At 40.6% G+C, this 14,202-nt stretch overlaps 1 protein-coding gene across 4 annotated transcripts in view; it reads right to left on the bottom strand.

Annotated features, from left to right (window-relative positions):
• LOC111158518 (PAN3 poly(A) specific ribonuclease subunit) overlaps nucleotides 1-6,407 on the bottom strand; it is a 126,357-nt gene extending 119,950 nt beyond the window's left edge. For 2 of the 4 annotated variants that reach the window (XM_022520591.1, XM_022520594.1), the window contains exon 1: nucleotides 5,822-6,407. In XM_022520591.1, the coding sequence (XP_022376299.1) occupies nucleotides 5,822-6,251 (430 nt within the window). In that variant the 5' untranslated portion in view covers nucleotides 6,252-6,407. The remainder of the gene's footprint in view (nucleotides 1-5,821) is intronic. The other 2 variants (XM_022520592.1, XM_022520595.1) reach the window with 1 other exon arrangement.
• Nucleotides 6,408-14,202: the final 7,795 nt, after the last annotated feature.

Below are 14,202 nucleotides of genomic sequence, written 5' to 3'. Positions count from 1 at the left end.
ACTAATCCCAAAAGATTTCATGCTATAGGAGTCCATTTAAACATTCTTAAAGGGGCGCCTGGGTGGCTCAGTGGGTTAAAGCCTCTGCCTTCGGTTCAGGTCTTGATCCCGGAGTCCTGGGATCGAGCCCCGCATCGGGCTCTCTGCTCAGCAGGGAGCCTGCTTCCTCCTTCTCTCTCTCTGCCTGCCTCTCTGCCTAATTGTGATCTCTGTCAAATAAATAAAATCTTTAAAAAATAAAATAAAATAAAATAAACATTCTTAAAATGATAAAGTTATAGAAATGGACAGCAAATTAGTAGTTGCCAAGCTTGGGGAGGGAGTAAGGGGGGGGATTACAAAAGGGCAACTAGAGGGTGATAAACTGTTCTATGTCTTGACTGTGTTGGCATGTACACCAACATACTTGTGAGAAATCCCACAGAACTAAATGCATACGTATGGGCACAGAGGAGTACAAATCAGATTACAGAAAGATGAATATGATTAAGTGGGCTATATCAATCAATGCTGGTTTTAATACTGCACTACAGTTATGAAACATGTTACTGTCGGAGGAAAATGAGTGATGGAACAACAAGTTCTCTGTATATCATTTCTTAAAACTGCATGTGCCTCAACAATTATCTCAAAATAGAAGGTTCATTTCAAAGTGGAAAAATCCAGGACACCTGGGTGGCTCAGTTAGTTAAGTGTCTGCCTTCTGCTCAGGTCATGATCCTAGGGTCCTGGGATGGAATACCACATTGGGCTCCCTGCTCAGCTGGGAGCCAGCTTCTCCCTCTCTTACTCCCCCACCCCCGATTTTGTTCTCTCTCTCTCTCTCTAAAAAAATCTTTTAAAAAGTGAAAAATCCTATAAAAGGGCAAAAATATAAAGATATTTTGCTTTGTTTTGGCAACCATTTATCTTCCTATATGGCTATTTCAAATGCATTCTATGGAAAGAAAGTGCACTTTTATGCGCTTTTACTCATTAACTGAATCTTACCTCAACTTATGATAATACATCCCTTTTTGAATATTCCTCATAAAACTTATCAAGGCTTAATATTATCTTATACCTGTGTTTGTATTCTCTTCTAGAATAGAAACTCCATTAGGGCAGAATTTCGTTTTATTCTATGTTATATTCCTTACACCTAGTTTGGCCAAAGCTTGCCACCTTGCAAGCACAATATAAAATGAGTGAAATGAATGGTATTATAAAGTCTTTGTTATCCACTATGTACACTGTCCATTAAAAATGTTTAAACCTATGCCAGCTACCCTAATGACAAACTCCCGCTCCTCACTTTCCTGTTAGCTAATAGTGTAATTCTGTAATTCTAAGTAAGTGTAATCCTGACTTAAACGCAGTTTGCCACACACACTATATTATCCAAAGTAAATGAACTTAAATTTATCCATTGTTCTCTTCCATTTGGATAGACAACCACACACAATTCCATAACCTAAGTATTTCACTGGTCTTAAAAGTATATTCTCAAAAATTGGAGGAAAGAAAATACACAACTTACAGATTTATTATTAATAATACTGATTAACAGCAGCAACTACAACTAAACCCTCACTATGGGCTGAGCAATGCACTGGTACTATCCCATGCAACCCTATCACAACTGAAGTAAGTGCTACTATTACCCCCATTTTTAAAATAAGAAAAACTGAGGCTTAAAGTTTCAAACTTTACACAAGATCCCAAACTAATAAGAAAGCCAGGATTCCATCACAGATGTGTCTTACATCAAAGCCTTCACTGCTAACTAAACTAACTGAACTGAAAAATACATCTGTTTTTGATAAAATAAACAAATCCACTAGATTTCAAATAATGTACATAAAATATAAACATTGGCATATAGTTTAACTGCTGAAAATTGAGCACCTTAAAGATTAGAAGTCTAGCTAGCTGAAAATTAGAATTACATTATTAAAATGTCAAGAATCAGTAATTCAACTGAACCCAAATCAAACAATATTTAAGCCTCAGAAGATCCCAAGTCCAACAGAAATATGAAATGTCAAAACCTTAAATACATCTTCAGGGGTGCCTGAGTGGTTCAGCTGGTTAAGTACCTGACTCGTGATTTTTGGCTTAGGTCATGATCTCAGGGTTGTGAGATGGAGGCCCCCTTCAGGTTCCATGCTGGGTGTGGAGCCTGCTTACAATTCTCTCTACTTCTCCCCCTGCCTCTTCTTCCACTGGCACCCCCAAGCCCCCCCCCACCGGTTCCACCAGCAATCTCTCTTAAAAAACTTAAATACTTCTTTAAAGTATTTTTTTTAAATTCTTCTTTAAAAAAACAAAAATTGTTATTTCCCAAACAACAATCCTGAATCCCAGAACATGTTTACTACTATACTGCCAGGTGAGCAGAAGAGCTGGAGAGCTGGACTTAGAAAATATAATACTCTGTATACATAAAAGGTAAGCAACAAATTAAAGTATGGTTCCTTCACAAGACCGAAACATCACTGCAACTAAGTATATTAAGAAGAAAAAGCTTTTGTGTTTCAGTTTTCCAATGCAAAATAGGATAAAATTTTCTTTTGCATTTACCTCTAAAGTTTTAACATGATCTGAAACATGAAACACTAAGGAAGAAATTCTGCAAACGTGAAGCAGAAAGGAAGGGTCAAAAACTCAAATGCCAAAAGTAGCCAGACACACAAGTCACCTAAGTCAGAGAGTACGGCAAAACTGAGAGTCTTGCCACAATGGTCCTAATTCCAATATGAGTAAGAGCTGCCCTTCAAAGGAAGTCTGAAATCTACTTCTATAGTACATCTTTTGATTTTTTAATGTTGTTAACTAACTACAATCCACCCATAAAATTTGAGCCACTGAAATGGCTAAAACTGTAAGACAGCTAATGCCAAGTACTGGTGAGAAGGTAGAGCAACTAGAACTCTCACACATTGCCACAGGGAATGTAAATATGGTAAAACCACTTCAGAAATCATCTACTAAATCTGAACATATGCATACCCTATTATGACCCTGCAATTCAACTCCTAGATGATCCAACAGAGAAATGCATAGACTTGTTCATCAAAAACCATGTTCGAAATGTTTTTAATAACAAAAATTGGAAACATTCCACTGCCCATCTGTAAAATGGGAAAATAAAATGTGGTATATCCATACAATGTTAAAACTATACAGAAATGAGACTACAGAGGCTGTTTCTACATCACAGGAATGGATCTCACAAATAGATTTAAAGAAAGAAGTCCATTCCTATAAAGTTCAAAAAAAGTGAAAAATGAATCTACTGTGTCAGAATGTGGTATTAGAAATCAAAAGTCACATCTGGGAAAGGGTACTGACTGGAAGGGGACAAGAGCAGGACTTTTGGGGGGTACTGATTAGGTCCTACTTCTTGATCAGAGTACTGATGATAAACTATGTGTTTATCTTGTGAAAATTCCAAAAACTTATGATTTGTATACTTTACCTGGGTATGTATACCTCAATAAAAACTTTTAACACACACATGCACACACAGAAGATTCCATGAAGCCGAAACAAAATATTTCTGCAGGCAAATCTAGTTTATCAGAGCAGATCAGTTTGTGACCTCTCAGCTAAGGAAGCACTATACAATCTTACCTTTAAAGAAGAGCAAAGAAAAAATAAGAACAAAATAAAACCGTGATGCTAAGATGGTCAAGGCAGCAACTAAAAAATTTAAACTTCTCCTGATAGCAGCTCTTAGGATGTGTTGCCTCATTAAATTACCTCATGCACTTAACAAATCAAGCCTCTTTCCAAAGATAGAGCAAAGAATCAGTAAAAGGTAGGAAGTAAACTAAAAATTAAACATTTAAGTGTAAAAATTCTAAGCAGCCATTAAATTACCAACACAGTCCTCTTTTCCTGATTCCTGAGCAAGTTTACTTGCCACTCACTGATAAGAAGCAATCTGCTCTCGTCTAAAAGGAGTCAGAATCTATATACTATTCAGTTACCAAGTTTACAGCAGAAAAGATGAGCCTCAGGCTTCACCCAGGCAAGTTAAAGCAAGCCCTACAGAACCTAAATACATAACTCAACTATTTAATCAAATATTTGTTAAATGGCTAACTATTAAATTTTAAAATGCCTTCTTTTGTAGTAGTTACCTTTTCTCTCAAGATCCTATATCCCAGACAATTACTTTCTTTTTCTGAGGTATGGAATGATCCTACCTTTGAGCTATTGCCAGTATCTTTTTTTGACCTCCCATATTCACCTGTTTACAATATCCTGTCTTATCTTTCACGTCCCAAATCTACTACTTCCATGTATTAGAAAATCATAGAAAAATAACATATTAAATCGGATGCCAGCATTTTTGAAAATGCCTTTTTGTATGTAACAAAGCCACCAACCAGGTTCCCAGTACTATTCAAACACTGATCAAATTACTTTGAGCCACAACTCACACAGCCAGCAAAAGTTTACCTTGAAAATGCAAAGTTGCTACTCCAAAGTGATAAATTTCCACCAATAAAGTAACCATTTTTTTACAAAACACTTTTAGTTACAAATTAATCTTCTGAGCACATCAATCTAGCCAAATACATGCGCATTAAAGTCAAGTCCATCACAGCAATCTTTTTTTAAAAAAGCAAGTCTCTAGGAAAACACTAAATCCTCAAAAAGCAAGTAACTGCTTAAAAAAACAACCCAAAAAAAGCAAAAATGTATTAATGTCCAAGTTAAGTTGCCTATCAAATTATTTTAAGATCTAAAAACTGTTTAGAATGCCCAAGAAAGTAAGCTTTTCCCCCTTTTGGTTAAGAAATAGTCAATATACTTTAAAAGAAAGAAAGAAAGAAAGAAAGAAAGAAGTAGTCAATATACTGAGAAACAAAAAAGGAAAATCTGCCACCTGCTCTGCTTCTGTAAAATAGATTGCATTTACACTAATGATAGTAAATTCCACTCACTGAAAACTCTACTCACTGAAAACTAAAAAGTTGAAAGGCAACAGATAATGACAAGAGAAAAAGTAAAAAATACCAACAGCCTTAAGATATCTGAACTCTAGTGCTCAGTTACACACAAATGAACGCTGCCCAGGACACGTTTTCAAAGCTCCATGCTAAGAGTCTGCTTGATACCAAGTTGTATTAGTCAGGATCCCTACTGACACCAGCAAACTTATGTTGGCTTTAGGAAGACTACGTTGAAATGCAAGTCTTCATAAATTCCTACTCTAAACTCTCGACTAAACCTAAACATAATATAAAAGCTGCTGTCCCTTCACTCCTAATCCTTAGAAAGCATTTCCTGCCTGGAAAATCTTTCTCCCATAAGGCTTACACAAACTTTTTCCGTTCTTTCAACTTACTCCGGGAAGCCTTAAGCCCGCCCATCACCTCCCGCCCCCTACCCACACACACCCACTAGGGAACCTCAAAACTCCGCAGACACCACTCCACACGGGCACGCAAAACACATGTGCCTGCAAACCCAGCCCCTTTCCACACCCCCCGGAAACGACACCCCCTTTCTCACACACCGCACGCCACAGCCCATCCCCCTTCCTCCCCGCCCCCACTCACAGCACCCCAGTCCACCCACCCACGTACGGGGGAACCCAGCCTCCCCTCGCTCCCCGGCTCGCCTAGGGCTGTGAGGAGGGGAAGCAGGAAGAAGGAAGGAGGGCTCAGGCCTGGCCTAGGCCTCTCAGACCGCCTAGGGAGGTGAAGGGGGGGACCCGCGGGCAAAGCTCGTTGCAGGGCCTCATCCGGGCCCCCACCAGTCCCAGGCCTTCGCTCCGCCGCCGACCCCAGGCCGGGGTGGCCCTCCCAGCCCGGACCACACTCACTTGCCAGCCGCGGTCCATCGAGTACCCCGCTGCTGCTTCCTCCGCCGGCTGCGGCTCCTGCACCCGGACCCCCTAGGTCCGGCTTCTTGGGCCCCGGAGGCGGCCCGGCTCCCCCGCCCGGGACCGCTCCGGGCGGAAAGGCGGCCACGGGCGCGCCCGCCAGAGCCAGGGGGACGCTGTTGCTATGGAGGCCGAGGCCCGGGGCAGCTCCGGCGGCCGGGTCCTCATGCAGGAACTGACACTCCTCCCCGTAGAAGCAAGTCTTATCCTTAGCGTAGTAGCGGCAGTACTTCAGCTTCACTCCCGCCGCCGCCCCGCCGGGGACACCCCCGACCCCCGGCGGGGCCACCACCGCCACTGCCGCCGCCAGCGAGGAGGAGGAAGGGGAGGCGGCGGCCGAGGGGGGCGGGAGGCCGCCGCCACTGTTCATGGCAACGCCGCAGCCTCGTCTTCCGCTGCCGCCCGAGGAGCCGCCACCGCCGCCGCCACCATAGACCGGGGAGGGAAGGAAGACGCTGCCGGTGCCGGATAAAAGCCTGGGCGGGTGGGTCTGTCCCGCTGCGGGAGCCGGAGCCGCCCGGGGAGAGGGGGGGAGGGGAGAGGGGAGGGAGGACGGGGTAGGAGGGAGGGGAGGGGAGGGGGAGAGTTGGGATTCTCTCTCACTCACTCTCTCGTTCTCTTTTCTTAAAGGGGCCGCGCGGGACGACGGGGTGGGCGCGCGGGCCCAGACGGGGCCTTCGAGGGCGCGGACTAGGGAAGGGGGAGCGGCAGCGGCGAACGGGCTGGGAGGGTGGAGAGCCGGTTTATTTTTAAATTCTGCCTCCACTCGCTCTCTCGCGCTCTGGTTCCTCCGAGTTGTTTATTCCATTTTCCTCTTCCTGAGAGGGCCGTCGCCGCTGCGCAGGCGCGCCGAGGCGCGGTGGCTTGTGGGTAGCGGGAGCGCGAGGGGATACCTCGCTAGGCGTCCGGCCCCCGGGGCATCCGCGAGCTGGCCGGCAAGTGGATGGGGTGTCCGCGGTGGCTTTCCGGGACGCTGATTAGGGTGGTGAAGTTCTCACGAGATGAATACCTTCCTTTTTTGTATATCCTCGTACTTATAAAGCCAGGCGTCCTTTTTGAATTGAAAAGACAAAATTAACAAAATGTAAACGGTCAGTTTGAGGGGCCGCACCTTAGCAACGAGCTTAAGCCCTTGCTCTATTTGGAGAATAGTTTCATCTGTTTGCCACACTTCCCCTACCTCTTTTCTCACCGCCTTCCTCTTTTTCCTTATTGAAGGTGATGAGAGCTGCAGGACTGATTACCTTAAGTTCTGGGCCTTCTATCAAAAAACTAAGCCAAAAAAAAAGGTTTATTTGGACAAACCCCCTGCTCAGTGCAGCACCTGTTTTCTCTATTTATATTACTGAAAGGCCTCAGTAAAATATTATGAAAAATAAGATGCCACCTGGGGACAACTCTGCCTAGGCAGCCTCAGAACTTTTCATTTATAAATGTGCTAGATTGCTTTTCTCCAATCAGCCTAGTCTTGATTTGAAACTCATTTTTAAAAAGATAGCTTTTCCCTCAGCGATCTCTGTTTTGCCGCGCTATATTAAAAAAAAAAAAAAAGTTTTCCCTTGCTATGAAGGGAAAAGTAATTTTAACATTTTCGTTTCTCTCCTCTGTAAAAGATTTTCTCAGAAGGCAGTATCACAGCTGTGAAGTGGGAATATTTGTCGACAGTACTTAAGGAATTGTGGCAAACAGAAGAGATCACAGAAGAACGGATATAAGCAAGTGTACTACACTGCAAAAAGGGGGGAAAGTGGATCCCATACATCACAAACTGGTAAGCCTGGTGATGTTCCTTAACTAAATTCAAAAATAACATTGTCTTCTGTCTTTTGTTTAAAAACACTTTAGTGTATTTATTTAGTCGGCAAATATTTATTAATGCCCATTATGTGTAGCAGGAACTGCTAGGACCTGGAGAAACAAAAGTAAACTAGATGCAGTCTTGTCTGAGTTCAAATGGATTGTTTATCCCTCTGGTTGCAGAGCCCCCCATAAAGTACACAGTGATAATAAGGCAGTGCCTTAAGTGCTAATCTTAACACATTGGCTATTAGAGAATATTAGAGATGTTAGACTTTCTGGAGAAAGTTGATAACATAGCAGAAGTTGAGAACATCTGCTTTGAATTCAGACAGTGAGCTAAGGCCTAATAGTTGTGTTTCTCTGGGTAAGTTGCTTCAGTTCTCTGTGCCTTATCTGTAAAACAGATAATAGTATCTACTTGATAAAGTACAAACTATTGTATGTAAAGTGTCCCATGCTTAGTAAGAATTCAGATTTTAGCTATTGCTATTAGTAGAATTGCTGCTAGTAGTAATCAGCATAGAAGGGTGCAGAAAATAGCTTTACAGGCGAAGCACACAGCTTGTGCAAAAGGCCTTGCAGTGAAAGAGAGCTTTCATTGTTAGAATAGTGATCACAAAAGTCTCTGTATGGCCTGTTAAAAGATTTAACTCTTTTTTTTTTAAGATTTTATTTATTTATTTGACAGAGTGAGAGAGATAACAAGCAGGCAGAGGAGGGGGGGTGCGGGAAGCAGGCTCCCCGCTGAGCAAAGAGTCCATGTGGGGCTTGATCCCAGGACCCTGATCCCAAACCCCAGTGGAAGGCAGAGGCTTAACCCACCAAGCCACCCAGGCACCCCAGGATTTAACTCTTTCTTGAGGGCAATAGAAAGTTATTACAGGGGGTGCCTGGGTGGCTCAGTTGTTAAGCATCTGCCTTCAGTTCAGGTCATGTTCCCAGGGTCCTGGGATTGAGTCCCACAGTGGGCTCCCTGCTCAGTGGGGAGCCTGCTTCTCCCTCTCACACTGCCCCTGCTTGTGTTTCCTCTCTCGCTATCTCTCCCTCTGTCAAATAAATAAATAAAATCTTAAAAAAAGAAAAGAAAAGAAAGTTATTACAAGGTTTTAAAAAGTCCAAGTAAGGACATGATCAGATTTCCTTTTGGAGAAAAACATTTTAATTCTTATAAGAACCCTATGAGGAAATTAAGAAAGATGGGTTATCACCATTTTGTAGATGAACAAACTGAGTAAGGTCTGGATTTACACAGAGTTATCAACTTATAAGTTACAAAGCCAATTTACAGAGAATTCTAATTATAAAATGTGCTCTTGGTTGAGGCGGGCACCCTGGGTGGCTCAGTCAATTAAGCAACCAACTTGATTTTGACTCAGTTCATGACCTCAGGGATCTCAGCACCAAGTCTCCTTGTCCCACTCCCTCTGCTCCTCCTTTTGCTCTCTCTCTCTCAAATGAATAAATAAAATCTTTTTTTTCCTAAGTGCTCTTTCCATTATACATTTGCCGTTCCTAAGTGAACATATATGTTTACTAATGGATTAGAAAGAAAAGTGGTATCTATAGTGGACAACAGAGGTTCATTAAATTCATGCCAAATTAAGCATATCATTCAAATAAACTGTTATTGAGAATCTGTGTGCTATGTATCAAGCAAGTTCTGTGCTAGGCTCTGATACACAAAAATATGTAAAATACAGCCTGGGAATCATGAGGGGAAATGCCAAAGAGAAATCACCCCTCAGTACCCCGTTTGACAGAGTTTTCTATTAAATCATTGTGAACAAAATGGAGAAAAATAGACTAATATGCTATAGTTAGGTGACTTAAGTATCTTTGATTAGTCATAATCAAAATGTTGATAAAGCTGCCATTGGAACCCCTTAAGCAATATCCAAAGAGTATTGCTAAATTGATACATGTCAATATGGTCTTTACTATCTTCCTTTGGACTCTGTTCTCAACATTTTATGAAAAAATGTTATTCGCTGCCTAGATGAAGAAATATATAATATGTTTAGCAGATCTGTAACGTGTTGTAAAACCAGTGGGGATAGATAATGCAATTAATGACTTTAGGATTTGTGCATGTCCATCAGCTGGAACAAAATGGACCAGTGCTAACAAAATGAAACCTGAATTAAACTGGAGGGAAACAGAGCAAACACTTTATTTTTTTTTTTAAGATTTTATTTATTTATCTGTTAGAGCACAAGCAGGGGGAGCTGCAGGCAGAGGGAGAAGCAGGCTACCCACTGAGCAAGGAACCCAATGCCGGACTGGATCCCAGGACCCCGGGATCATGACCCAAGCCGAAGGCAGACACTTAACCAACTGAGCCGAGCCACCCAGGCACCCCACAAATAGGCACTTTAATATATTACTGATGATACAGCCTTTCTTTTTAAAAAAAAAATTTTTTTTTTAATTTTATTTATTTGACAGACAAAGATCACAAGTAGGCAGAGAGGCAGGCAGAAAGAGAGAGGAAGAAGCAGGTTCCCTGCTAAGCAGAGAGCCCGATGCAGGGCTCGATCCCGATCCCAGGACCCTGGGATCATGACCTGAGCTGAAGGCAGAGGCTTTAACCCACTGAGCCACCCAGGCGCCCCAATACAGCCTTTCCCTGTGCCCCCCCAAAGCAAATAGGCAATATTTTTTCGAAACCCTTTAAAATGTATGTTACCTTTAAACTATTCTATTTGCAAATATGTCCTAAGAAAATAACTGTAAATAAGGAGTTTTATGCTCCCCTGTAATCATTGCAATATTTCATGTGAAACCCAAAACGAAAGAGTTGCTAACAGTGTAAATTCTAAAACCAAGGAGAATGGTTAAATAGTCAGCTATCCACTTGGAATATTATGCAGCCATTAAAAAAGCAGCCATGACAATATACAGTAGTGCTTATAATACAATGTAAATATTTAACATGATACAAAATTGTATATGCTGTGTTATTATAATGATGTAAGTAATAAAAAGAAACCTAATAAAATAACAATAAAGTAACTGCCTCAAAACATAAACAGTGGTTTTACTAAGGTGGTAAAATGACAGTAGTTTTTTCCTCTTTCCTCTTCTTCCCAAATTTGTATCATGAACATATATTATTTCTATAATAGAAAAATAAGCATTAAAAATTTATTATAATTTAATCTTAACCTTTTAATTCTAAGAAGTTAGTACCTGGATGTTTGTTAAATTGTTCTGTGTATTTTTGGTTTCATTTTATTTTCAAATAAATTAATTTTGTGAAGACAAGCTGGACACTCATTTGTTGCCCATTTCTTCAAATTTCCCAAAGTCACTGAACTAGTGCTCTTTCCATTATACATTTGCCAAAGTATATTTCTAGTTCAGTGTTTCCCAAAGTATATTTCACAGGTGACTAGTTCAACAGTGTATTAACTGCTTTTACACAAAGGAAAAGGTTCTATTGTTGAAAGTTTGGGAAATGCCAAGTTAAACACTTTGTCTTTTTCAGATCCTTGAATATGTTGATAAGTTGTAATTCTCCAAAAGCAGGGTTTAATAAGCAGAATTTACCATAATTTTTAAACTTTTTTTTTTTTTAACTCATCTTATGGAGTCACTGTTCCTCAAACACACTTTGAGGAACACTGGCCCAGTCAACTGCCTTCTCACTTTTTTTTTTTTTTTTAAGATTTTATTTATTTATTTGTAAGAGAGAGCATAAGAGTGAGCACAGGCAGGCGGAATGGCAGGCAGAGGCAGAGGGAGAAGCAGGCTTCCCCGCCAAGCAAGGAGCCCGATGTGGGACTCGATCCCAAGATGCTGGGATCATGACCTGAGCCGAAGGCAGCCACTTAACCAACTGAGCCACCCAGGCGTCCCAGTCACCTGCTTTCTCACTGTCCTGGTATAACCTATTTTAAAATGTGTCTGCATTCTTCAGTCCCCCAAACCCTGCCATTCCAACCCTTCTACCTTGCTGTCTACTTCATGTGGCCATAAAAAGAAAACACGGCCTATGTCCTTAGAACAGGAGCCCCTTCTTCCCATCTAGGACTGATCCGTTCACTCATGCTCCAGACTTAACATTTCCTCGGGGGTCTAGTGTTCTCCATCCAGCATCTTTTCTGACTCTCCTAGAATGTGAATATGTAAAGTCTCGCACTGCAATAATGTGTAAGGCATCCATTCCTTTCTACTGTGAGCCTTTTGAAATCTGAAACAAAAATGTTTCTGTTTTTGTTTTTAAAAATACCAGAAAGAAACAGTGCTGGTAGGAGGGCTAACTAATACAGCCACTTTGGAGGGCAATTTGGCAAGATTTGTAAAATTTTCAAATATCCATGCCCGAGACCCAACAATGCCACTGTTGGTATCTCCCTTAGAAAACACCTTTTGTGCTCAAGGAGGCATGCATCACAATGTTCATTTGAGGCATTGTTGATAAAAGTGAAATCGGAAATAACCTAAATGTTCATAAATATAGAGCTAGACCTATGTGTGCCATTACACACCAAGAGGTGTTATTGAATGAAAAAAAAATCGTAAAAGAGGTAAATATGGAATGTAGTACCTTTTATCTAAAATAAAATTTATTGGGGCGCCTGGGTGGCTCAGTGGGTTAAAGCCTCTGCCTTCAGCTCAGATCATGATCCCAGAGTCCTGGTATCGAGCCCCGCATCGGGCTTTCTGCTCAGCAAGGAGCCTGCTTCCTCCTCTCTCTCTCTGCCTGCCTCTCTGCCTACTTGTGATCTCTGTCAAATTAATAAAATCTTAAAAAAAAAATAAAATAAAATTTATTTCCTACAATGATATATATAAATGTGCACAGAAAGGACGAACCATAAACATTACATTGCTATCAGGATGGAGATCAGGAGCAGTGGTGAAAGGGGATTTTAGCTTTATCCGTGATATTTCAGATTTTACAAGAAGTATATATGCCTGCTTCAGTAATTAAAATTTGATTTTAAAGAAAGAAAATCCTCACTCTCCATTGGTTTCCTTCTTTTGTCCTAAATTCTCTTCACAGGCAATTTATTTGAATCATCCATCCTTTCATAACCAGTCTCTTCATCTCCATTCATCCCTTAATCGAGAATAATCAGACATTGCCCTTGCCTTGTTTTGTTGTTTTGCTTTGCTTTTTTTTTTGGCTTTTTTTATTTTTAATTGCCCTTGCTTTGTTAAAATATTTCTTTTTAACTAGAGCCACTGCTGATATTCATTAATAAATTTATTAGCTACTTTTCAGCCATTTTATGCTTCCTCTGTAATATTCAACAGTAATAACCATTTTTGTAGCACTCCCCACACAGCTTGCAGTCACCCCTTTCTGTTTTTTCTTCCTCCTCTTTTTGCCTCTACCTCTGCCATTCAGTGCTGCCCACATGGTAGGTCTTGCAGAAATACTGTAAAATGCATTTCAAGTCATTAATGTATTAAAACTTAATACAATGCATAGGACATCCTCTGAAGCTTAAGCTTGTGTGGTGAACACAAAATGTTAATGTTTATGAGACACAAAAGTGCACTGGATTTGAAATTAAAATAAGTGATTTGAAACCTTGTTTTTACTACTTTAGACCCATGTGGCTTTTAGCAAGTCTCTTGACCTCTCTTAGCTTCAGTTTCTTAATTTTTAAAATGGAAATGATACCTACTTTATGGGGCTGTCTTGAGGATTGAATGATCTCTCTGCCACTAAGTAAACAAAGTTTCTATTTCCAAAATAATTGTAACCATCTTTCTGTGTAAAAGGCATTTTACTTCTCACAACTTTATATCTTATTGCCTTTAATCTTACTTCTTCTAGCACTCTCGTTCATACATTTTTCTTCTTATATGATGATGACCTTGACAGTTACTGTAATGATGCCTCAAATTCCACAGCTTTTCACAGCATACAAAACCAGTCAGGCATAGTTTTCATCTCTCCTCCCAACTATCCTGTGAAACAGTTAAAATGCAAATGTTATTTTAATATTGGGAGCCTGAGACTTTAAAAAGATCTCTAAGGTTCTATGACTTGCCCCAAAATAGTCCGCTTAGACTCTGTAAAATCTTGTATTTTATCATCTTTCTCCTAACCTATAACCATTTCAATAGGGTTTGTGTCCTCTCATTCTGGATTTTCTTACTGTTTCTTTAGTTCACCTTGAGATTAATATAGTCCCTCCTTAACCTTCATTAAAATGCACCAAATTCATACTTCATTCCATTGGATACTCAATTAAGATAGCCCTCAAGCAAGTCTGGGGTTTTGAAGTCCATAATTACATACTAATACGGAGGTAGGTAACTTCCAAAATTATTTACGTGTGCTTTAATGGTAGTATTTACAAATGCAGCAATATTCCCATTTCTGGATGGAAGGACTATGAGGTATGATGAAATAATGAGATTTTTTTTCTCCTTCACCTGATAATCTAAGTGAACATTACTTCCCAACTTGTCATCTTGGTAAAAACAAGGCTTGTTCTAAGTTATACCATGTTTTTGAGATTTATTTATGCACCCTAATCACATTTCTAAAATATCATCAT

Source organism: Enhydra lutris, unplaced genomic scaffold, assembly GCF_002288905.1.
Source record: "Enhydra lutris kenyoni isolate GAN:26980312 unplaced genomic scaffold, ASM228890v2 scaffoldscaffold60, whole genome shotgun sequence".
Taxonomy (NCBI): Eukaryota; Metazoa; Chordata; class Mammalia; order Carnivora; family Mustelidae; genus Enhydra; species Enhydra lutris.
Note: the sequence above shows the minus strand (reverse complement) of the source record. Positions and strands in the feature narration are given on the sequence as shown.